Here is a 26,477-nt window from a genome sequence, read left to right as displayed (position 1 = left end):
GGTTTGGTTTGTTGGTGTGCTAGAGTCCAAACTAAACTGTTAGCAGGTTTTGTTTTCCAATTTATTTTTCAGTGAACATTAACATCTTAAAAGGGCCACATGCTATTGGTTGAGGCTGTTAATGAGCTTCAATAGAGCAAATCATAGTAAGAAAGACCTTTAAACATAAAGCAAAAACCCCATAATGCCACAGCACCTACGCCTCGGACACTCTCCAAGATGCTCTTCAGTCTTTCAGTTTCCTTTTCATATTTGTGAAAGTACTGCACAGATCTCTGTTTAGATGAATTTCTACATGTTTTTTTTTTCCCCAAGGAGTTACAAAATGAGTTAAAAAAAAAAAAAAAAACACAAAACAAACCTGTGATGATATACAGCAGTCGAATCATTGAGTTTATCACACTGCTGTATTGTTATTTTACAGTCACATAAATCTAAACCATGCACGCAGTTTGCTTCCTGGAATTTACTCAGTTTATCACAGCAGGAGTTGTAAGGAACATGATTAACACTAACATGTTAACATTATTGAGACTAAATGTCTAAAAAGGGCAATTTTGCTCAAACAACAAAGCCTGTTCGACAATTTGTGGATCCTTAAGAATGTTTAATCGCTGAATTTTAGTAAAGCCGTATGCTGTGTTGTCATGTGTTCTTACTTCTGTGAAAGTGGTTGTAAAAGGGCTCCCTAATGTGCACCTGATAAATGTTTGAGTTTTTTTCCCCCCCTGAAGTGAACCTCTGGAGCGCAAGAGAATTGATGATAAAAACCAATCCTCTAAACTATTCCTATTCCTGTGCTCCAGTGATTCAAAATGTTTCGCTTTTCTCATTAGCGTTTCTTTGTACTTGAACACGGGGGGAGGGGGGGGGGGGGGGGTTAAGTATAAACTAACCCATATCACAGATGACCTTATTGTTTTGATTTATTCATGGTTATTATTGATTGAAGCAAATCTCATTAGCATTCATTGCACATTTAGACATACTTGCATTTAACAGATGAACCCAATCAGTTTGCTTATTAATACTGTTACAATATTTCTGTTTATTCTATTTATTTATATTACTCCACAGGAAGAATCATAATACTTGCATCTGTAACAAAAAAAAAACAAAAAAAATTCAAAAGGTGGTAATGATTAAATTTCCGTTCATTTCCAAAAGCTGTAATTATATTATAATAAATGTTTAGAAATGATTTTCTAATTTACATTTTTGTAGGTTCCACACACGGTATCCTATGCATATATTGTAGAATTTATTTTCCAAATTCCTACAAATGCACATTTATGAACGTGGCAATAATTAGCTCCAGGCTGTCTACACAGATAATACTGAAGTCATATCAGACTGAAAGGTGTGCATGGAGGCAGATGGAAATCCTAAGAAATAAAACTACTGCACAGGAATATAGACAGTTTCTCTGAAACCAATATGGAAATAAGCTCTGAGCTGACCACAAATTATTTAAATGGAAACCACAAACTTTGATTTGTCTGTCAGCGTCCTTCATAGTAATGCTGCGAACTGTGAATTTAAAAACGTACTCCTGTTTATTCTCTGGGGAAATCAGTACGAGACCAAACCACCGGGTTATTTCTGAATTTTCTTTTGAAGTGTTATGTACTATTAATGGAATTCATCAGGCGTGTCTGTGTGCGCATGTGTGTGTACGTGTATGTGTGTGTTTTGATCGAACACAGTTTACTCGATACAGAGGTACAAAAAGAAGCAGCACTGAAATCTGAATTGCGGAGTGTCTTCTTGTTACAGGCAATAAACTCTGGAACCAAGTTGGTCTTGGTCAGAACTCTTGGGTCACTTTGTCATGTTACTCACAAATCGTTTAACACTGGACGACAGTCACTGGGGCAAAAAGATCGTCAGCCTGGACTATCGAAGGCTTTCTGGGAGGTGAATAGTGTGTGTTGACCATGGCAGCGGGTAACAATAAGAGCGCCTCCTCATTACCCCAAAAAGCACGAAGGACTATTTCTAATGTATATAATGTATACAACACATTTTTTCTGTAGAGGTATTAATCTATGATAGTGAGGGGACATTACAAATGACGAAAAAATAATAATAATTTACAGAACGTCAACGGTGAGTGTGTATGTCTGTTTGCCACTCTGTGAAAATGTGCCGTCTCCAAGTTTACATATCGCTATAAGAAACTATTTATTCTGTGCTGAAAGACTTCTCTCTCTCTTTCTCTCTTTTTTTTTTTGTTGCTTTTAGTTCACAGAACATCGGTGCCCATCGCAATCAAAACGATTCACAACTCTGACTTTTTTGTTTTCTTTTTTATATGCAGTAAATTTTGCCAGTGTACACTTCTGTGCTCCACAACTGTCCTGAGCAGTGTGTTTGTACTAGCACATACACACACCAGAGCTCTTGAAGAATCAAAGTGGATGTGCTCATTTCATATTCTTGTACCCTTAAACTGCATGGAAATCATAACATTTTTAATAAATTATTGCAAAAAAATGTTTTTTTTTTTATTAATAAAATAATCTGAAAAACAATACAAGGCTGTTTTCCTTACTTGAAAGTCCTGCTAAAGTCTACTGATGATCATAAAATCAATAACAATCGAATATTTGATATTGTTATTGTATTATATTACATTTTAATATTATTATATTATAAATAGCAGTGAATTATGCAATAATCACATACGTTTGGATTTTATATAATATACAATCATTTAATAATAGTTATAATATTTCTATAATCACTACTATAACTATCAAATGATATCTCAATTGTATTTTTTCTATATAATAATAATAATAATAATAATAATAATAATAATAATAATAATAATAATGAGTAGAAGAATATATAATATTTGATTATATTACCATTAATATAGTGACAAAATATCATCATATTATTGTTATTATTTTTATTGCGTGCACACACACGGTGAAATGAGCTGAATCAGTACAGAGCCTCTGTACACTGTGGGTGGTAAATAATTGACAGAGCAATGGCCCCATGGCTAACAGGATGGATGGAGAACAAGTGCAGAGTTTTCTTGTCAGAGACGCTCTGTCTGCTCCATCAAGCTGTCAAATATTTAGCATCTAAGCACTAGACTGAGGGTTCAGAGGCCTGAGGTCTTGGTACACACATCAGTTCATGAGCTACACCGGAGGCTGGGCTTGTTCTAGATCACAGGAACACACTCACAGGTTTTACCTTCCTAAACAAGTTCTAGTCAGAACCCTCTAACTGGGGAACCCTGGGCTTCCCTGTGAGACAAGCTGGAAAAAAAAAAAAAGACCTTAAGGGTTTGACATTTAACCCTTATTCAAAAAGTGTGTAAAGAAACTTGAGGTAGGAAGAGGTTCAATCACACAATGAGTTGCCAGATAATTAGGTATATCTATCTAGCCTATAATAAACAGGCACCTCAGTGTTCAGGTTGTGCTAGATTTTACAGATCAGCGAAAGTAAGAAAAATGTGCCAGCAGTGGATGTTGCGATATTAAAAGTGCATAAATCTGTTATAAAGTTTGCATTTCCCGTTGTGAATGTGATACAAACTGTCTCCATCTTTGCATTTTGAACGTTTTTTGCACCCTGAAACAATGCGGGGTTTCAAACATTTGCACTCGACAGTTTAAGTAAAAGGCATCACACCTTGTCTTCCCTTGAGAAACTTTCAACAGGAAGTAAGCTGCTCCTGAGCGATAGAAAAGCGTTCACCACCGTTCGCTCATCCACAGATCGCGAGGTCAAATCCCGGCCATACCACAGCTACCCTGTGCCTGGGGTCAAGTCAGCAGTTTTGGTAGTGCTCTCTGGGTGGGAGGAACGGCCTTACTGTCTCTCCTCGTCGATCACAGCCACACTAGCCAATTGTGGGCATCTGTGAGCTCATTCCTGCAAGTGTGATTACGCTGGTCTGTGACACAGCATGAGCAGCACTTTGAAAAGATTCAGAGGTTGGCTTCATGTGTCTCAGAGGAAGCACTTGCTTGCTCCACCCTCATGCAGTACGTTAGAGTTAGCTAGTGAATGGATGGGAATTGGCAAGATTAAACTGGGGAGAAAATGGGGGGGAAAATCCCACCAAAAACAAAAAACAAAAAACAGGAAGTAATTAGGCGTGTAATGATCAGACAATTTGGATTGATGCATCGATATAAAAGGCAACAATTACAAAGGCACAATCATAATCGATTACTATTGATTAGAATTGATTATTCTCGGAAAAGGACAGAATTGGTAATAATTAAAAAGAATTTATATTTTAAACTGGCATGTAAACAGCCTAGCAAGTTGATATGCTCATAATTCTGATACTTTAAATAGGATTCCTTCTGTACTTAAATTCCTTCTGTACATCATCATCGTTTGCGAATTACCGGAACGCCTGCTCCAGATTCTGTACAAAGGTGGTCACATATCAAATCTACTAAATCAAGTTGTACTTAAACTGCATCATATCGCAGCAGATGCAGTGGAATAATAAAATATTGAATTGCTGCGTTCAAGAATCTAAATCCTAACATATCACGTGTCCTGAGATTGACACCCATAAAAGCAACATGACGAAATGAAGCAATCACGACTGAGAGTGGTGTTGTCCTGAGCATGACTTCAGAGCACTTTTCTCAATGGACTAGAGATTGGATTCTTGAAACAAACCCAGACACAAACACATCAAATGTACTCAACTCCGTGCCAATGGGTAATATGTAAAAAGCAGATGAGCTGGGAAAAACAGGCTGCTTCCGGTTTGGACATGAAACAATCAGTGCGTTTAGTTTCGTTAGAAAATAATTATTTATTACAACACAAACTTCAGAGGAGGTTTCAGATAAATAGCACAACAGTCCTTTTGGTTTTTTATAGTGTAATAGTATAAATATCCGATCTTCTGTACTGATTAAGACATTTCTTAAGAGTCGTCCACACGTTTCAGCATCGGTTCTGATGGACATCCTACCGTGGACTGAAGTGTGTGTGTGTGTGTGTGTGTGTGTGTGTGTGTGTGTGTGTGTGTGTGTGTGTGTGTGTGTGTAGAGAGTGAAGGGTCTGGGGGGACCACTAGCTGAGAGACTGCTACAGAGTCAGTGTGTTGATGTTGAAGATTTTGACAGTGTGGTCAGCTCCAGCACTGGCTAACTGGACAGAGGTGCTTTGGTGGTTCTTGTTCAAGCCTTCACTCCGATCCTGCTGACAGACTCGGGGCCTCCAGCGCAGCCTCTTCACCACCAGTGTGTGACTTTGACTGCAGACACGAGGGCAGTCAAGGAAAACTGCGGCCGAGGGGAAGACACATTTAAAAAACAACAACAAAAAAACCCATACTTTTACTCCATCTCTTTCTTCCTGCTGCCTGGATCAGCCTTCCCATTTTTCTCACTTCAAACCCGTCTGTTTAGGTCAGTAGACCTCCTCTGCCTCCGCTATTCTGCTTGCATACATGTTTAAACATGTTTACGCACTGACACAATCCATTTTAAATCCATTTTCGTTTTCCATTGTACATGTTTCAAAATGTCACTCAAGCAAGAGAAACTCATTACCCTCAGGTGCAGCCGGTTATCACCAAACTGGAGTGGAGTGGAAAGACCAGCGTTTAAGAGACAATTCACAACCGGGGGACAAGTGAGAAAACACAGTGCGCTGAAGAACACACAGCATGACCGTTGGAGCTTCAGACTGCTTTCCCAGCTATTATTCTGTCTGGTAAGTCGGAATCAAAGTGAAATTGATTTGGTCTGATTCGGTTTCACACTATCCAAACATTAGTTTACAAGAAAACTTTTCTAAAAACAAAATCCTAGCAGGCAAAGAGGAAAAAAACAAAACAGAACCACATAAATCCTAGTGTATATTGATGGACAAGACGTCTGGTATAAATGACCTCATCTTTGTGCCAAGCAACAGTAAGACATCCGCGAGGCAAGTCATGTGTGAGCATTCTTTATAATAAACAGCTTCTCCATTTTTATATCCGAGGCTCATGAATTTAAAGGTCAAAGTTCACCTAGGTAAAGTTGGCGTGAAGTGAAAGTAGGCGCTGACAGAAGCAGATGAGAGTCTTTTACATCCCACGTCCTTTTCCGTTCAGTGAACTGGCAGAAAATTCTATTCTTTAGGTTTCTTCTGTATTGCTGTAGCAAGGGGTCAAAAATCATCAATGCTACGGCAAACTTTAGCATGTTGGCACCTCTGCACAACAAGTTTAATCAGACCAGAAAAAGAAACCTTTTCTGGGGGTAATTTTGTTGAGTAAACCAGACAAAAAACTCCAATGTCTTGAAACAAAATTTTAAATAAATCTTTTGCAAGTGTGAGTAGAAAAAACAGAACGAAGCCAGAGCTAAATAAAGACAAAAATAAAGAAATAACAATATAAACCATTTAGAAGCATTTTTATGCTCTTCAGCCCAAACATCCAAAACACTTCTGAATTCCATGGAATTTAATTTTGTGCCAAAAGTACTGGATGTACCTTTTCAAGAAATGAACAAATAGATACACATTTTGAAAGCATAAATGAAAACTCTGGCAACGCATTCATAAACCTTGATTAGCGAAAAGGAAGCTTAGAAAACTGTTAACAAAGAATGCTGTTTATCTGAAGACCATGTCAAATATTTTCCACCGAGTTCACTGTTTTCATTCTTCTTATTTTTTGTTTGTTTCTTGAAGTTACGATCAATACTAATCAATACTAAATTTAATTCTATTGAATTCCAGCTCTGTCTTCTGGCACTTATTTCATTTAAAATGTCAGTGTATTAGTTTGAAATTCAAAACAAACTGTATGCAATCCATAAATCATATTCTGTATAGTTGACTGCTTGCAATTGAGCCAATTCAGATCAATCAAGTTCTATCCACCTTGCTGGGCTTGAGACGCACTCCTACAGAAGCTCATGGACCAGTCGTTTTGGTCGATATGTGAGTGCAATGTTTTAAAACCTGCATCTCATTTCCTAACATACAACAATTGCCCTCCACTATCAACTCCTACACCAGTAATGGAGAAGACATCTTAGTGAAAATTGTCACATTGTGTGAACAGACTAAATCTCAAAAACAAGGCCTTTTACCTCAGTGAAACCCTCTTTCCTCAGTTCTGTTTGTAGTTTTCAGTGGACCAAAACTTACAGCCAGTAGTCAGTTTGAAGTACTTGGCTGCATGAGAATGAGGTCATTAGTTCAGCCAGAAGCAGACCTGTTACCAGATCAGAGAAAAACACAACTTCTCAGATCAAAGCGTTTGCGTGAAATGTGCTAGCCATCTCATGACCTCAGCCTTTTTTGGGTCCTGAGCACATCGCAAAAGGAAGGATACGAGACATCGCTTTCAGCACACCTGCTCCAGTCTGATCCTGAAGACAGATCGTCCACTTTCCTCCATTTATACAGAACGATCTGTCCACTCTCCAGACCCACCGCTATGAGGTAGCTACACACAGAGGAATGAAACAGTGAGCAAAATCTGCAAAGTCCTTGTTAGGTAAATAAAGAAAAACAGTTATTCTGCTTAAAATGTCTGAACTGCGAGTGTGTTAGCACTGTGCTTTCCTCACACACTGAAGGTCATGCTTTGATCACGTTTTTGGATATGTCCCACAACAACACATGCCGTCAAATTACCCACACTGCACATACGCAGTAGCTTTCAAAGTAGAGATGGCAGTGGACAAAGGTGTAATGTTTGAATGAGGTTTTTTTTTTTTTTTTTTAAATTACCAACCAAAACAAAACAGAAAAAAAAACTAATTATTTTAGCCATGAGGCATGATGCAATGATGACGCGAACAATGATTAGATATTTCATCAATCTTACTCTATTATGTTAAATTACGTGTACATTAAAACAATATATAGAGTCTGCTTTTAGATAATCAGAGTGTTAGAGTCTTTCACTAAACCCGAATTTTTAAATGTAGTTTTTTTTCCCCTTTTCTCTTTTGAACGTGACCAGATATTTTGATATTTCTACTTTATACAGTAGAAATATCTCAGTTACAACATGATGGCTGCCACAATATTAGGCTCAGAGAAATATACATAACTGTCATGTAACTGCAAGAAGTAGTGAAAGTATTCACATTTGTTCAATTGTCCAATTAACATCACTTGGATACCTAGACAACGTCACCATTATGTGACTTTGACATACTAGAATAAGCTGAGATATACAGTTTTATGTAACGTAGCCAAGTACGCAAAATGTCAATAGCACAACCTTAATGTCCACAGTAATCTGTCAGTTGAATAAGGTGTAACATCAACAACATCAAAATGGATAAATCCAGAATTTAGTACAGGCGATGCCTGCTGAATTAAGCCTTTATAATAATGTACATAGGTATATGTCAGTTGCCATAAAGGGTCTACTTTTATGTGTAATATAACCTTATGAACAGTTCCCTTAGGTTAAGCGCTACCCATTTTCTAAAATACTACAGCAAATTTCTTGTTTGTTTGCTTGTTTAAAAATCATAATTAAAACTTCAAATATGGCTAAATATAGTAGTGTGTTTATATCTGCATTACTTACAAAATTAAAACCCTGCAGTGTTTGTCGCACAGTGGGGTAGAACATCTGCTTTGGTGCAGTATAAAGTATCTTCTGTTAGTGAATTATAGCTAATGCAGTGTTCTACCTCTGGTCAGAGAGAAGGAAAGGGCAGACAGCCACAGCAGTAGCTGAATCCCCCACATCCAGAACAGATGAACAGGGAATAACGGCACTGTCATTCATGCCAACTGGAACTCCAGAGCCACGGTGACCCCACATGATCACCTACCACCACAAGCAAGCATGTAGATAAAATGGCACGTTTAAAGAAAAACACACAGCCTGTTATACAGCTGCATGGGCAAAAAGATGGATTTTATTGAGGATATGATTTCCCATGTATTAGAATAAACTGATGAACCTGTGATGCTCCATGGTTAAAGTTTGGCTTGCGTTAATTTTTTTTTTAGCACAAATGAAATGAAATATAAAATAAAATATTAATAAAGTCAAATAAAATAAAACATATTGGCATGATCAAAATAACACAAGACAAACTTTAACCATAGAGCATTACAAGTTCATCAGTTTGATCATTCCCTTATATCAGCAAAAATACAATGAAATATAAGCTAAATACAAAAATGAAATATAAATAAAATATTAATAAATGAAAACAAAATTTAAAAAACGAAATCATAGCATAACAGAATAAAATTACATAAAATAAAACAAAACACAAAATGATAAAAACACACACACACACACACACACACACACACACACACACCACCACCACCACCACCAGCAATAATATATAATTTAAAAAAAAAATTAATTCCACAATATTTTTTATATTTTTCAATAATTTTCTGAAGGTCAAACAGAGAAATGAACATCCCAATCAGATACTTGGTAAAGCGAACGCTGGATTTGAAATAATGATCTGATATTCTCAGAGAATCCTATTGTGCAATAGACTCAAACATGAATATGATATCATTATCTCTCCCTATGCTAGTGCCATACATGCTGAAAGACACTGGTGGAAAACTAAACCGGAAGCTCAGAGATGATCAGAATGCTCATAAAAGACCAGTAAATTACGAGGTGTTAGAGCACTCACCTGTATCTCACATGCTTCTTTATATTATTTATATGATATTGATTAACAAACAATACATTGCGCAACTGTAGCTCACCTTCTTATCCCGACTAGCTGTCACAAAGTACTTATTATCCAGGCTCCAATCACATGACCAAATGATGCGTGCGTGCACTGCTGAGTCCTTAGTGGTGTGTGTGTAGAGTGAGAATCTGGGCTCTGAAAACACAAAGAGCATCACTGCATCATAATTTCTCAACAGTCATTCCTTTATAGATGGATCCTAGGTGACTGTTTGTTGTGCTCTCCACAGGTAGAACTATTGTTGGTATGCTAGTGAGCTCTGTCGTGTCACCCCTGAGAGGTTGTTTGTGCTCTGCTTTAATGTCAGTGTGTGCTGACACTCCTGGCCAGAGTGTTCGTCTCAGCCAGGTCGTCACGCCCCGGCAACACTAACTCAGGGCTGCCAGGAACCGAAGGGATACCACATCCTCACACACATATGCATATACTGTACACTCACAGTTCATTTTTAGCCGGGACAGCCACGACTGTCTGCCCTTCGACTGGTAAGTCTCCGCTCATTAGCGAGAAATACAAAGCGAGATGAAGTGAAACGAATGGAGGGATTGAGGGAGCGTTTCTCCACTGCTGATGCTGAGCCTCTGCCTCATCAGCATTGACGCAGGTTATCCTCCCTCCATCCATGGTATGAAAGCTGTGAGTAATACCAGCCTCAACCAGAACAGACTGCGGTCTCCCTCCGTCTTAAGCTTCATCCGACACACAGGCAAATAGGCAAAGGAAACGGACGCTCGCCTGCTTAACTACTGTCAGTGGTGATTTAGGCAGACATGCTGAAAGGCGGCACAGGAGGAAGGCTTGGAGCAGCTTTTAAAGAGAATTTGAATATGAATATTGACCTGAATATGAAGATTCCCTTTGATATTTTTAGTAGCGTAACACACATCTGTAATTGGAAAAGAAAGTGATGTACTAAATTTACTAATTAAATATAAAGTACGAGTATGTTGCCCTAAAAGTAAAAAAAAAAACCTTTGCGACTTGTTCAACAGGTAGTGCTTCTCTAAAACACTGGAAAGCTGCTGGATGATAGTAAACTGATTTGTAGAATTATTCAGAAACTGTTTAGCTAGAAGACTCGTGATGGCTGGAGAACAAAACCTACATATTAGACAACAAAATACTGAACACAGATCAGGTAATAGAAAGAAAGACAGAGAGACAGACACACACAGACCAGACATGATGGTTGTGTTCTTTATATTGTTGTTTAGCTAGCCAGTCCATATATTGTGATTATTGCAGTCATAAATACTTGATTTCGCCATGGCTTTTTGCAAAATTTGTGAGTTTTTTGTGCTTTTTTTGAGGAAAACTAATTGTATTGGTGAAATTCATAGTTTTGCACGGCCTTTCGCAGTGGTGTTTGTTGGTAAATGAGACCTTTTAGCTGTACTCCTGTTCGGCGCACGTGAATAGAAGATGGCTTTGGCTGAATGAGCGTTGTGATGACGTCACATGATGTATCTTGGCCCAAATCTGCAGAACCTCTGCGGTCATTTTGACAAACTGCAAGCTCCTCCGAATAGTGCGGAGATTTTGTGTTCATTTGTGCAATCTCAACATCCTAGACAGACTCTAAGAAAAAATATCACTGAATGCATTCATTATATATCTATATTATCTATATTCAATCTATATTAATATTTGTTCATCATCACTTGAGGGCCTGAATACAGTGACTCCAAATCCATTTAAAATTCAACTTAGCTGTGAATTCTTCTTGCTTGAGAACAAGATGAATATGATAGATGTGTGTGTGCTGCACAGGAAAGTACGTAGTATAAGCAATTAAAATTCGGATGCAAATTTTTCTTGGAATTTGAAATTCATGGTGTATATGGACTGAATGATCGTATAAACTGACTTCATGTTTGTAAAACTGGCCTAACTCAGTGAACGCACATGGAAGAACCTTCTTTACCTGAAGCATCGGGTCCACAGTCCTCACGTCTCCACAATGACCAGGTGCGGTCCCGGGACACAGCGAGGAGCAAGCGTGAGTCTGGGGAGAAGGCCATCTGAGTGACGGTCAGACTGTGGTATGGAAGCGCTTGTAGCTGTTTCCAGGTGGATGTGCTCCACAACAGGATAGCAGCATGCCCCGCTTTAGATGCCTGTACACAAAAAGCAGACACATTTCAGTAGTCTTCCACCATTTTACAAGAGAAGCGACTGAAGAAGTCACAAAAGTCATAAGGAAGGGGGTGAAGGTCATAAAAGGATCCAATGTTCCCTTGACGTAGGAAAGAACCAGACCTTTTCAAGCATGACCCTAACTGCACAGACATCCTACGTCCTAGTAAGCCATGGAGATGCAGGAGAACCTGTAGATGTTGTCCATACGGTACAGGTTCCCAACTCTCTTCATGAAATGCATCTTGTTCTGTCCTCTGATTGAACTCACTCACTGTTAAGTATCAGATTAGTTTAAACAGGTGTGTGGGAAAACACTAAAATGTGTAGGACAGGGGGTACACACGGACCAGGGTTAGGATCCTGTGGAGTACAGGAACAAACAGCACTCAGAACTACCAAAGCTCTAGCCACCTGACCCCCGTTTCCAGATTACAGTCGGAGACAAGCTTCTAAGGACATGTCTTTGGAGGAACTGAATGGAGAGGCTGTACTTAGAGTCTGAACACTAGCCAGGTTCATATATACTTCACCAGAACACTGATTATACCTTTAACATGGCTGTGTCGACTAGTAATGTAACAGTAATGTGGACTATCACTTGCATACATTTATATTCGGCTGTTGCTTGAGAAAGTCTATAGTTTATCAGTTGAGGGTTAATAGTCTTGCTCCAGGCCCCAACAGTGGCAGCTTGATCAGCAGCCTTAACCACTTACACACCATTGCTCTGTCGTCACTTGCTAATCAGCATGGTCAAAGAGTTAAAGACTTATCAATCGTACATCGCTGTCTCCTTCTGTGCTATACGAATACACAATGATTTACTATGCAATGAATCACAGCCGTACTAGTATCGCTGTGGCAGTTCTTAAAGAAGTAACTCATTACTGCATCTAAAAGTAGATGGCGTGTCCACTGGCTGGGACACGGTGTGTCACCTGACAGGGAAATGTAGGACAATATTTAACAGAATTTGGAATAGTAAAACCTTAAATCTGTACACCTGACACGATCCTCCCTTGTCAGGAATCCAATTTCTCCTCCTAGAAAAACTATAATAAAGCCGCATTGTTTCAGGGACCACACTGTTCCAAATTCTTCATTTAATGCACATAATGTGCATATACGTTAATCATTCATTTATACTTTCTTCATCTTTAGAATCTGCTTTAACATGGAGTCTATCCCGGCATCAGTGGGTGTGATGCGGGAGTACACTCAGGATGGGACGCAAGTCCATTACAGGGCACCGTGCACACACTCATTTCAACCTAGGCGTAATGTAGTGTTGCCAATCCACCTACGGGCATGTTTTTGGGAGGTGGGAGGAAACCCACACGGACATGGGGAGAACATGCACAGAAACTCCTCACAGACAGCAACCCAGGGTCAGGATTAAATGAGGGACAATGGAGCTGTGAGGCAGTAACACGACCTGCTGCATCATCACGCAGCTTTCTGCTTTTTAAATCATGTCAGTCTCAGCAAAGCATCTTCAAAAATGTCTATTAACGTGTTTTACCCTGCATTCAGGCCACTCATCACTCAATATGCTGGTTGCAAGTGGGTATTCTACCACAAATTTGTCAGTAGCCATGGTTTTTCTGGTAGCACTTGAAATGCGTGACTTGACCACAAAAAACAACACAGCTAGTTACAAACTGTTTTCAAAACCATCCTAAAATGTGATGACTTGCCTTTTTTGTCCACAAATTAGATGTGCTCTGGCTAAAACCTATGCTTGTGTATTAATAGCATTTGTGCAGTACGTCAATGTCTACTACTGTCTGTATGACCCGAAAACGTTTTAACCTTGCAACTGCTGCCATAGGTTTATGTCAAAAACACCTCACCTTGTCCTGACACGGCTGGTGTAAACCCTGGATTTTACAGACATCAGGACGAAGCAGTCGTGTAGAGCACCATTCTACTTTGACATGTTGCTCATCCAAACCCTATCCAACATCACTATTATTTTTTTAATTCTGAAATATACCTTTGTTTCTTCACAAGACAACTTTATGCCACAAATAGGCACCTTCATACACATTCACAGAATATACTCTGATCGTGAAGATAATCACATTAAAAGTTTACATGGTGATTATTCTCCAATTGAACAGATTGTTAAAAAGGATGAGACAGGTATTTCATTTAGACTGGGCTTAACTGGTTTACACCATTATATACTATTACACCTAATGCTGCTAATGTAGCCACAGACCAACAGGACAAATAGCTTTTTTTCTGCATTCAATGACATTTTATTTGTATAGTACTTTTTGCAATGGACAATGTCGCAAAGCAGATTAACGGAAATATATACATTCAGGACATAAATTAAATCAGAGGAAGCCAAGGAAAAACTCAGTGGGATTTCTGGATCTGTCAATCAAACTAATAATCTTACAATTTTCAGCAATTCAAGCACTGTACTACAGAAACACTAATAGCTGAATAGCCCTGGATGAGAACAATAGTTTAGACAGAGGAAATATTGTAAAGCTAATCATCTGACTGTAGTGTGACACTACCTTACACGCTGAGGCGACCACTGTTCCTGCAGAGTCTGATGCCAGACAGAACATCTCAAAACCATGACCATACCTAAAGAGAGAAAGAGAAAGAGAGAGAGAGAGACAGGGTGAGAGATGTAGGAAATCTTAATGAGTATTCTGCTACTTCTGTACAAACTAGACCTCAGCACAGAGGTGGCTTCATGATCGTCAGAATGGCATTTGAAGCTAGAAGCTCGTTTATGAGCCGTGGCATGGCTGTGAGTGCGTGCAAACAGTCATGTGCTACCCCAGCTATAACACCAGCTGTGTAGTCGTTTCGGACGCTGGGTAAATAGCCGAGGAAAATGAAAATACAAGCCTAAAGCTACTAAATATTGAGTATGTAACTTAGAACAGTATAGCCTGAGTGTTTCAATTTACCAGTGGAATAAACCACATCTCGAAATGCGCAGTAGAGCTAATGAACCGGAAACAGAGCGCTTCTAATTCCATTCCACCGTATACGTGATACACCATATATATTCCGACTACACATGAATGTATTGTGTTGATACGAGCCTAGTAATCGGCTCAAAATGAGATTTACAACAGTCCCCCCCTGCAAAGACTCCAACAACATGATATGTATTCCTCCTCCAAGTAACAGCTATGTACTCAAACAAGTAAAACAAGAGAATAAGCTCAGATAACAAATGACAGCAATTATGTTGGGACACAAGCCTTATGGGACATAAGAGTAAAACTTTAGACTTTCAGAACTGCAGTAAGCCAATAACTCTGTAAACTGCATTCATTTTCACACAGAGAAAAATAGAGAGCGAAACAGGAGCCTTCATTAAGAGAGAGCGAAATTTGTATTCCCTAATGTCGCAGCAGACGCAGAGAGAAGGTACTGTGTCTGGACTCACAAGTCATGATTTCTAAATGACTTCTACATTGCATTATTAGGAGTTGCGCAGGCTGATGTTGAATCAGTAATGTTGCACAGCATATTGCTGCCTGCTCCTGCCATGTCAGTAGTGTTAAAGAGTTCACAAATGAGAATAAATGAGACTCACAGCTTCTGGACCTCAGGCCACAGCGTGTTCTGGAGAAGGTGATCCTCCGGAGGGGGTTCTTTTATAATGATCACAACACACAGACAAACACACAGACACACACGCACACATACAAAGTGTGAGAAATGAGTCCAACACTCCGAGACACGGATACTTTTTCCTTCCATTTTTCACCAGACTCATCTATTTAACATCTAAATAATCCCTCTGCAATTACCTCAACGCTATTTTCAACAATGAAAGCTTTCGGTGCGATTTTCAACGGCTGTTAATTTTAAGATTAGCGGGCAAAATGAATTTTACTTTCCTTAATGCAAGTCTAGAAACGCCTCTCGTCGTTCAGTCATGGGTATGAATGTAACACGTGCCCAATTTGACTCCAAATGGAGTTGAAAGCTACTCACCATCCATATTTCATTTTTCGGCCCTGGTTTGTCATTTTCCTCTAATTATTCCCTTCTTTGCCTCTCCAGAAGGAGAGACAGATAGTGTGTGTGTGTGTGTGTGTGTGTGTGTGTGTGTGTGTGTGTGCCTATGAGTGTGCAAGAGAGAGGGGCTTTGGGGGGGTGCGAGTGAAAGGGAGTCGCATTATTCTGTTAACAACTCAAGGTCTGCCTCATTGCGCTCCCTGTAGCCCAGAGTCATCAATATTTTAACTCTGCAATTATATAAGCCTTCTTTCTAATTACAATTTCAGATTAAGCAGCTTTTTCAATCACTCTGCCTGTTTGCCTGGAGCGATAAATGCATAAACCCCTCCTCCTGCCGTTAACTCTACACACGTGCAAACATGCACGCAGTCCCTCCTCACATTGTCTGTTCCAGTAATAACAGCTGTCTACAGCTGTCTCTCTCTGATTCATGCTATGGTTATATATGAGCACAGGAAGGCAGTTCCTAATAATGTCTCGTCACAAACGCTGGCCATCACTGTCTCGTTCAGGAACAGGTCCTTAGGCCTCTATGGTACAAAGCAGAAGATGTGATGGCCTCATACATCTAGTGCATCTATTTCTGTAATGCACCAGGGCCAGAAGCTACTGTCTTTAATTACCTTTCACAGGAGCTTAGGGGAATTTAACAACTGACCAAATCATTATCGTAATCATTACAAGTGACGTTTCCAATGTTCAAAAGTGTTTCTAGACCTATAATTTGCAATACTCCATGCAACAGATCTGACAAGGTTCTTAATTTCAGACTATTGCTTCATTTTTTCAGCCCATAAATTAGCTCCACCTCCAGGAGGAATAGAGTTGCACAGCAATGCTGATGAAGATTCTTTGTGATACTAAAGAACAGTCACTTAAGGTGAGACACAAGAGACAGAAGTGACGTTTTCGTTCACATCATTCGTTTTTTGGATAAAATATGCAGTAATAAAAACGTCAAAGCGGAGCGGTAATATGTTGATTTCAATGAATTACCACATTTTGTGAAACCTAGCAACTTTGATGAAGGCTTTATGCACCGCTCATTTGACAAAGGTGCCATGCTACATATTCCCAAAAATCTTGCTTTCTCTGTATATATATCAAGTTACTTGTCATTATTATATGATATAATATAACATCATATTTACATTTATTCATTTAGCAGACGCTTTTATCCAAAGCAACTTACAAATGAGAAAATACAAGCAAAATATACACACACACAGTATATGCGTGTGTGTGTGTATATATACACATACATATATATACACACACACAGTCTCAGGAGTCTTACATTACAGACATTGTAGTTTATTGCTTTGAACACATCTGCAGTCCTCATGCCCCCCTGCAGCAGGTCTATGGCATGTTCACGCAGGTGAGCAGGAACCCTATACATCTTTCTTCTGGTGTTTTTCAGAGTCAGTAGAAAGGTCTCTTTAGTGTCCTAAGTTATTATAACTGTAAGCTTATTTGCCTACCGCCTGTAAACTGTTCGTGTCTACAGGACTGTTCCACAGGAGCATGTGCAGTAATTGTTTATGGCTCATTGAACAAGCAAGAAAAACATCGTTTAAACCCTCTCCAATAAAGATCTGTAAAGCTTATTTGGATTTTACAAAATTATCTTTAAAATACAGGTGTCCTGAAAAGGGGACGTTTCTTTTTCTGCTGAGTATATTTTATATACATTTGTCTGACTAGTGTGGAATTTTTTTTTCCATAACTATCTCAAATTTTTGCTAGCACAATCCATTTCAATTTCAGTACTTCAAATTCAGATATTTTTTCACAACACTACATTCGGGTACACTATATCAAGGAGCACAGATTTGATCATTGCCATTTTAGTCATTAAGAACTGCGAGCAAGTCTATGGCAAGAGCATTCGTTCATTGAGGACTACAAAGAACGGAAGTCAAAATCTTTTATTTAACGTATGCAAACACTAATCGTATTAGAGTGTAATTTGACAGCATGTCCAATTCAATGCACAAGGAAAAATTAGCTAGATGATAAAAATAATAAAACTACAAAATACTCTTGTATTCTACCAAATGTTATTTTGTGCAGCTGAGAGGGGAAAAAAAAAAAAATGCACTCTAATATTTAAACAAATAAATAAAATAAAAAAATAGGAACACATTTCAAGCCTTATAATATCTGTATGAAGCATGTATTCAGTCCAATAGGTGTATAATACTACATACCTGTTAGACTAAGAGGATGAAAGTAAGACTCCTTGTACTGGTCAGACACGCTGTTGAAATCTTTCCCTTCCTCCTGGGTGCTCTGCATCGTAAGATCACCTGTCAATCAAAGAAGAACACAAGTCTTACTAAAGCAATACTGTAGTAATCAGTCTCTCACAGGCTCAACACAACAGAACCAATAAATATAACAAGCATGTACCTTGAAACACAGCCTTATTAGAGAGCCCGAGTGCGGGTGTGCTGGCTCCTTCTGGAAGACCTTTACAATCCTGAAATAAGGGGAAATTTTCACAGCTGCTTTTACAGATCAATAAACTGTTGATGAAAATGTTTATCATTTACAAGCACTTTTCATTCATCCGTTGTCCTAAACTAAACTAGTCTAGAACACCCCGTTATAATGTAAATACACTGCACTGATCTTTATTACTGAATAGAAAATGAAATAAAAACATTACAGAAGCTTCACAGTATTTAAAGAGGACAGTAGAAAATAATGATCACCAGAATGCTCTATATTAAAGGAGGATTCATAGTAGAAAGTGTAATTAACTCAGAGGATCCATGTGACATAACTAGACTTCTGAGAACAGCAAATTTTGAAGACGTACTTGTGAAGCCAAAAGTTTCTCCAAAGAAGTGCCCACTATGTTGGCAAAGTTCTCCACAAAGTTACGCGGAGCCTTGAACACACGCAGCACTTTTTCATCTGCTCCAGACACGAACTGGTATCGGCCCACCATGGCCAGGCACTGCATGTCATAGCCGTGGATCTGAGGCCTGGAGATCTCGTGCCAGGTGACCTGCATACAGCCCAAGTGGTGTCAGGAAGGCATGCTATTAAATGTGAGCCTGTGATTCCAAATTGTGTTACTGTATATTAAACGAAACTTCTTTTTTTTTTTTTTTCAACCAAATCTCCATTTACTATATCTGTAGCATATACTTTCCTTGTATGATCTGAGTCTAAGGGCAATTGTTGAATTCCATCAATTAAAAAAAGTGCCTTCAAAAAATGTGAAAAACCAAGTGGATAAATTTTATAACTTTTTATCAAACTTCTACAATAATAAATTATTTAACACGGAATACAAATGTACTCTGTTACAAATGTAAAGCTTCAGTAGAAGATTTTAACATCTGATTATGTGATTCCAATTAGAGTATGTAAATATTATAAATATTAACAATATCTGCTATATCACAGAAAATTATATTCAGACATAAATTATCACAACATGTGTTTGTTTATGTTTACTGATTAAATGTAAAATCTGCCCATATACTTTTACCCCCTCCATCAGTGCAGGAAAACTCTTTAAAAAGCATGTCCACACACACGGTTTATAGCAATTATATTGAAACATAAGGGGTATTCCTTAAAATTCCCCACTTTGTCCAGATCTTTGGTACTAACCAGAGCATAGTTCTAACAGTGATACACTATACTTGCCAAAAGTATGTGGACACCTGACTAACACACCCATATGTGCTTTTTGAACATCCCATTCCAGATTTAGTCCTACCCTTTGTTGTTATAACTTCCACTCTTCTGAGAAGGCTTCCGCTAGATTCTGGAGCTTGGCAGTGTGGATTTGCTCATCAATCACAAGAGCATTAGTGAGGTCAGACACTGATGTCGGGCGAGCAGGTTTGGGGTGGAGTCAGTGTTCCAGTTCATCCCAAAGTTGTTCAGTGAGGTTGAGGGCAGGGCTCTGTGCAGGACACTCAAGTTCTTTCACTCCAAACTTGGCAAACCATGTCTTCATGGACCTCATTTTTTGCACAGGGGCATTGTCATGCTGGAAAAGGTTTGAGCCCCTTAGTTCCAGTGAAGGGAAATTGTCATTCTACAGCATACAAACACATTCTAGACAATTTTGTGCTTCCAACATTGCTGCAACAGTTTGGGGAAGAACCTCATATGGGTATGATGGTCAGGTGCCCACAATTTTGTAAATTTGCACTGAAATATATAAGTTCTGAAACCTGTGAGCAGTCTTTTCTTCTCCATGGTGCGAAGACTCTGGTAGTCTGGTCTGAGCCCACGCTGAGGAGAAATTCTCCCTCTGGATCCCAACTCAAGTCCTGCACTGCATTAAAGTGGCCAGACACCACCACTGCGGAACTCCATTCTCTCTGCACACAGTACACACAACACTACCCCCTCAGACTCAAACACACCATTTAACTCCACCGTTCAACTATTTTCTATTTAACATCTTGACGCTTTCACAAATTGGTCCGTTTACCAATGTCTGAACAAGAGCAATTTTTAGTTTGTTTACCGTTTAGTTTAGTTTCACACTGCTGACAATTAAACGAACAAAAAGCAAAAGAGGAGAACACAGTGCTGGCACTAAATTAATTATATCAATAATGATAATCATCAGGGTATGAAATTAGCACCCGCCGCCACTAAATGCGAGCGAATTGTTGTCAATAGCATGTGAATTTGGCAGGTACATTTCTCGCACAAGTACGGCTTACAAAAATAATATATTACTTGCATAATTTAGTTGTACTCGTTGCTCCCTCAGTGTTCGTGATTAGCATTGGCTGTACAAACATTAAAAGTTACTTTGAAAGCGGAAGCAAAGAAAAAGCAAAAACCCGGAAGTGTGAAATTGGCTAATTGTCTTTGGCGTTCATAAAAGAACTCCCACCTAACGGCTCGTAAAAACAGTTATTAGCACGTTAAAAAGAGGAGATATTTTAATGGAAAATGGAAGATAACAGAAAGCAGGGAAAGGTGGGACTGAAGGTATTGGATGTAAAGGGAAATGATCGATGTGTTCTGTATGATTGAATAGTTGAGTGTTTTACACTTAAAAAAATAACTTTGTTTATAAAAATATCATTTAAAACAACATTGTTAGTTTCTGTTTTTGTGAGGTGGCTGGTAGAAATTCTAAGTGGCCAGTAAAAAAAATAATTAATAAATAATAATAATAATAAAAAACAATAATAATTACCAGCCATTCATATTGTGTTCTCACCTGCCTAAACAAACCACATGGAAAATGGTCATGCTGCAAGAATTGATTCACACGGAATAAATGCTGCACCAGGTGTACTGGCTCTCTTAGAAAACAAAATCAAGTGAACTGAACTCCGCTAGAATAATGCCCTCTTAATGGAGATTTAGGAGTAATGGATGAGATTTGGGACTCACCTGCTGGCTCGGGTCTCTTTGCCAGAGGTGCAGCGCACCATGGAAGGCATGAGCCAGAATCTTGGAGCCATCAGGACCGAACTGACAGCCAAAGAAGCCTAGTGTGTTTCCTCCAACCTCTCCAACACGCACCTGGAGACATGGCCAAACAACAGGTGGTGGGCTTTAAAAGGCCCGCAACTCTCACAAAAGATGTCGTGTTATTTTTGGAAAGCCTGAACATTCTGTTTTGGTTGTAACTCATATCTCTAACAGGCAGAATGCCAGTCCCATAGAGGCCCTTTTTCCTTGACTGACCAGAAAGTCAATAAACAGTCAAATCCTAGAGGCCTCCATCATGTCAGGAGGTGTCTTACAAGCACGAGTCTTACAGAGCATTCACACCAAGAAAAAAAAAAAACAAGCTTCTCTCAAAACTCCATCACAGAAAATCATCTCAAGATTCTGCCAATTTATTCCCATCTGTGGCCAATTAAGGAGGCAGAAAGCCTTTCCACAGTGCATTCTGTTTGCCAATAAATGGCAGAGTGCACACGGTGAATGAATCTCGCTGCCCCTCGTGAATCCGCTGGTTACAGAGGCCACTATTTACCAGCCGTGGACCTCGGCCAATCAGAGCAGACATCTACAGCTGTGCTCCATCTTAGTTAAGCCATCTATTATCAAAGAAGATTACAAAGTGCACAATCAGGATTCCAAATAAATCAAACCGACAGGCCAAAGCACAAATTAGGCAAAGGCGGTGCTATTAAGGATGTAAGGGGGGGAAAAAAATCTGTTATTGTAATTGTGAACTGTCACTATGCACCATGTCACATTAAAACTAATGGAGAACTCAAACCAAGAAGTGTGGTTAGAAAAGAGTCTGCTCAGTAAATTAGAATATAGGCTAATGTCCTTTGACTAAGCAAGACTATAAATATCACTCGGCAGTATTGTACTGTAAAACAAAAAGAACAGTGTGTCCTCTATCTGTCCTGTGTCTAACACACTTAATACCTCAGATTAATGGAGGAAGCAAGGCGTGTTGCAAAGCAGCACTAAAATCATATAAAAAAATATATATATAATTAGTTGTAATCATGGCATCAAGGTTAACATGGCTCCATTAATGCAGACAGGCTGAGATTTGCATTTAGGAATAATTCCAGTTAGGAGAAGCAGGGATAAAAGACAAGTTACATAATCGAGTGAGATTCTGCAAAATTGTGGTTTCTTCTGGGAGTTATTTAATGCCGCATTTAATGCTCCGAGTATATTCAGTCTGTAGGTGTTTAAATATACCGGCTTTTGACCTTGTCTATGTCACAGGACTGTTCTACATTTACATTTACTCATTTGATAGACGCTTTTATGCAAAGTGGCTTACAATTGATCTGAGCAGATGAAGGTTAAGAGCCTTGCTCAAGAGGTCAACAGTGGTAGCTTGGTGGTGCTGGGATTTAAATTCACGACCTTCAGTAGGCCAGAATTCAACCACTAAACCTACAGCCTTTTCTAGTTATGAGAAAAAAACAAAAAAGTTTGTTATGGTCAATGGTAATGCTGTTCTAGCAGCATACGGACGTACAGTGCTGTGGTACCGTAGTGGCTGTATTTGGGTGTTAGATGAATAATAAAAATAAAATAGTTACGAATTAGCTTATGATTACCAGTCAGTACGTTTATATGGACAGTAATAATCTAATTACTGATGTTATTCTGAATAAGACAATATTGTGATTAAGGTGTTTACATGAGTTGATTTTAGAATATTCCGTTTCTGTTTTACATGTTATAGAACATAGAGCGATTAACGGCACGTCATTACGTCCCCGCGCCACGCCGTCCGACGTCCCTCCAGAATTTCACGCATCAGCATACAGTTCGTCTTCGTTATGGTACCGTATACAGTTTTGGGTGTTTCATTTTTAATTTTAAGAAAGCTTTAAGTGCAGTTAATTATTTGTCATGCTATACGTGCAAATAGACGACTGCTTGAAGCCGTGGGCTGCGTCCCAAACTGCGTACTTACCTACTATATAGTAGCCGAGATACATGCATTTCACCTACTAGGTAGGTACGTGGGTAAGTACGTGATTTGGGACGCAGCCGTGCCCGCTGGTTTGCCGTAAAACGGTTGAGCTCTGCCGTGTGTACGTGTCCTGTCGCAAAATGTGATGAAAACTCACACGACGTTAATAATGTGATTAAGGTGTGTACATGTCTGTAATACACGTCGATAATGCGACTAAAACAGGAATACTCCACACATCTTAATTCGATTTGTGTTTTCTTCGAGTATGACTTTAGTCAGATTAAGGTCATCAGAATCGCTGTTTACACGCTAGTTTATTAATCAGAGTATTGTCTTAATCGGGTTAACATCGGAATAGTGTTGTCCATGTAAACGTACTGAATGTTGCTCATCAATGTTCTCAAATGTGACATAAAAATAATTAAATATAGTAGAACGTAAAATACTGTTTAATTAAGGGCATAAATCACAGGTCATCTACTGGAGTGGCCAATATTTGGGTACACTACAGAGTGTCCCAAAAGTCTCCATATATAGAAGAAATTAACACTTTTTAACAAAATGTCTTCCAAGGGTTTCATACTTAGTTGCACATCACACACGACACTGTTGCCAAACTTATTAACAAATTCAAAAAGACTGGAAGTGTTGTGGCCTGACCGATGACAAACATATTCCCCTTCTTTATAGATGGAGACTTTTGGGACACCCTGTATATAATAGTTGCCTTTAAAAAAAAAAAAAAAAAAAAAAATATTGACAATTCATCACCCATCCTTAATCTTCCATTATAAGAGAAAGGGCTCTATAAAGGGTTTTTCATTCTTTTTTTTTAGTACATGGAACGGTGTCGATATTTCATAGTAATCCTACACAGTCTCACTGGCAACTTTAATAGGAACACCTGTACATTCACGCAATTATTCAATCAGCCAATCATGTGACTTCATCACAAAGCATAAAATCATGCAGATGAAGGTCAAGAGCTTCAGTTACTGTTCAGATCAAACATCAGAATCAGGAAAAAAGTTGAGATCAGTGACTTTGACCATGGCACGGTTGTTGGTGCTAGATAGGTTGGTTTGAGTCTTTCAGAAACTGATGATCTCCTGAGATTTTTTTTATTTTTTTTTACCACACACACACACACACACACACACACACACCCCAATCTATAGAGTTTACACAGAATGGTGCAAAAAAAAAAAAAAAAAAAGCCCAATATTCAAAAAGTCTCAAAATATTTGTAGTGGACGTTTTGACTTTCTAACTCATACATTTCCACGGTCTATCTGGAGACAAGGTCAAATCAATTATGAAACTAAAGTGTGTCTTTCACTTTGAGTGACAAGGACCTCTGCAAGCCACTTTGGAGAAACACAACATTAACCAGAGTGATTTTGAATTCTGTCCACTTTGCCTTGCATATATTACACCAAGCCTGCAAGCACACTGTGTAATCACTCTTGTTTATAGAGAAAACAACAACAATGTGGATCTGCATCACATAACACACTTCCAAACACACACCACAGGGCACAAGAAAGCTACACAGTTTGAAAAGAAATTAAAGTGGAATATGTTTAAATTTAATCTGTGCTCATAATCATCATCATAATAAGTGCCACTTAACTGGCATTTAAAAAGCCATATGGTGTTACTGGTAGATCAGTGTGCTTAAGATGATCCCCTATGCGCGATCGATTAGCCAGGTTAACAACTAGACTTAGTTGAGTTCATTTCTGCATTGTAGTGCCATTATAGCGCTTTACCAGCCTCTGATCATCTCTCTGTTCTGATCCATCTGCATTAATAATAAATTAGCATGCAGCTAAGGGTTCAGCAGTGACATGTCCTCAGTATGTTCCTGCCAGACCGTACCACAGCACTGACTGCCAGAATGACTTATTAGCAGGACCTACTTTACTCAGCAGCCCGTCTGGCCACCCCACTGCTAGCCAGCTCTCCACTAAATTTGTTCAATTAGGATAATAATTATGGAGGATGCTCTGATTTTTAAATGTGTTAATTAGCCACAATGATTGCTGGGCATTTCCTGGTCAATCCTATACTCTCAGGTAGTGGCGAGGCTCAGGTCTAGATAAAATAAACATGAGAGCTGGCGGTGCCATAATTAAATTGTATATATATATATATATATATATATATATATATAGAGAGAGAGAGAGAGAGAGAGAGAGAGAGGATGATGAGTCTTTATTGGACACGTATACATTACAGCACAGTGAAATTCTTTTCTTAACATACTCCAGCATGCAGGGTCTGCCATGATACTGCACCCCTGGAGCAAAGAGGGTTAAGGGCCTTGCTCAAGGGCCCAACAGTGGCAGCGCCAGGGCTTGAACTCCCAACCTTCCGATCAGTAACCCAGCACCTTAACCACTAAGCCACCACTGAACCCACTTCATTAACATTTCTCTTGATGAAAAGTTAATGAAACTGAAACAACTGACAAAATAGTCCTAACTAGTAACTAACTGGGCATTTAATGCGTAAATGTGTCTTGACGATTATAATGATACTAAGAAAAGTGGATCATGATGGCATATCATAACATAGATATCTTATTACATTCCCTAGCCTTACTTAGAAGATTTTTTTTATCATTATTAAATCTGAATGCTCTTAAACCATTTTCGTAATTACAGCCATTTGTCAGGAGACACTGCTTAAGGAGACAGGTGTAACGTAATCTCAGTCTTTAAGCAGTCCAGCTGTGTGTGAAACTGTGGAAATGTCTCATTGGCGGAAGGAAGGATGTGAGAACAGACACCCACTTTTAGCTGGAGGCTGTGATTGATAAACTAGTTCATGTAATATGCTCTTAATCATGACGAATAAAAGGCACACAGGATGTGTTCCCGTGTATGCAGTGATGCAAGCATGTGAGACCATGGCGCTCTTCCATCAAACAGTGCAGCACGTCACGGCACAGCAACATTCTGAACCCAGGACAATCTGGAACCTGGCTAAATCTGTGCATATTGGTTTCAGAGTACATAACTCTACCCGGTGAAGTAGATATTTCAGTGGAGGTTTAGTTCGGTGACCAGTAAGTAGCACAATAGTACACAAAATGTAAACATAACGTTATTGGAAAATTGAAAAATTGTTGGATTTCTTCTTAAATCCACCAAAAGAAATTTCTAAACAAATGAAGAGTGACAAGCCAATAATGGGAAGTAAAAAAAAAAGCTTTGGTG

At 38.9% G+C, this 26,477-nt stretch overlaps 1 protein-coding gene across 2 annotated transcripts in view; it reads right to left on the bottom strand.

The window, feature by feature from the left end:
• Nucleotides 1-4,776: 4,776 nt before the first annotated feature.
• elp2 (elongator acetyltransferase complex subunit 2) overlaps nt 4,777-26,477 on the bottom strand; it is a 35,606-nt gene continuing 13,905 nt past the window's right edge. Inside the window, exons 11-22 of one of the 2 annotated variants that reach the window (XM_017455126.3) lie at nt 21,237-21,368; nt 20,051-20,221; nt 18,673-18,864; nt 18,261-18,330; nt 18,059-18,157; nt 15,415-15,472; nt 14,372-14,444; nt 11,623-11,815; nt 9,712-9,833; nt 8,655-8,794; nt 7,334-7,447; nt 4,777-5,254 (exon numbers count right to left, since the gene is read on the bottom strand). In XM_017455126.3, coding sequence (XP_017310615.1) covers nt 5,086-5,254; nt 7,334-7,447; nt 8,655-8,794; nt 9,712-9,833; nt 11,623-11,815; nt 14,372-14,444; nt 15,415-15,472; nt 18,059-18,157; nt 18,261-18,330; nt 18,673-18,864; nt 20,051-20,221; nt 21,237-21,368 — 1,533 coding nt within the window. In that variant the 3' untranslated portion in view covers nt 4,777-5,085. The remainder of the gene's footprint in view (nt 5,255-7,333; nt 7,448-8,654; nt 8,795-9,711; nt 9,834-11,622; nt 11,816-14,371; nt 14,445-15,414; nt 15,473-18,058; nt 18,158-18,260; nt 18,331-18,672; nt 18,865-20,050; nt 20,222-21,236; nt 21,369-26,477) is intronic. The other variant, XM_047150602.2, reaches the window with a different exon arrangement.

This window comes from Ictalurus punctatus, chromosome 24 (genome assembly GCF_001660625.3).
Source record: "Ictalurus punctatus breed USDA103 chromosome 24, Coco_2.0, whole genome shotgun sequence".
Classification (NCBI taxonomy): Eukaryota; Metazoa; Chordata; class Actinopteri; order Siluriformes; family Ictaluridae; genus Ictalurus; species Ictalurus punctatus.
This window is presented reverse-complemented; position numbering and strand designations above follow the sequence as displayed.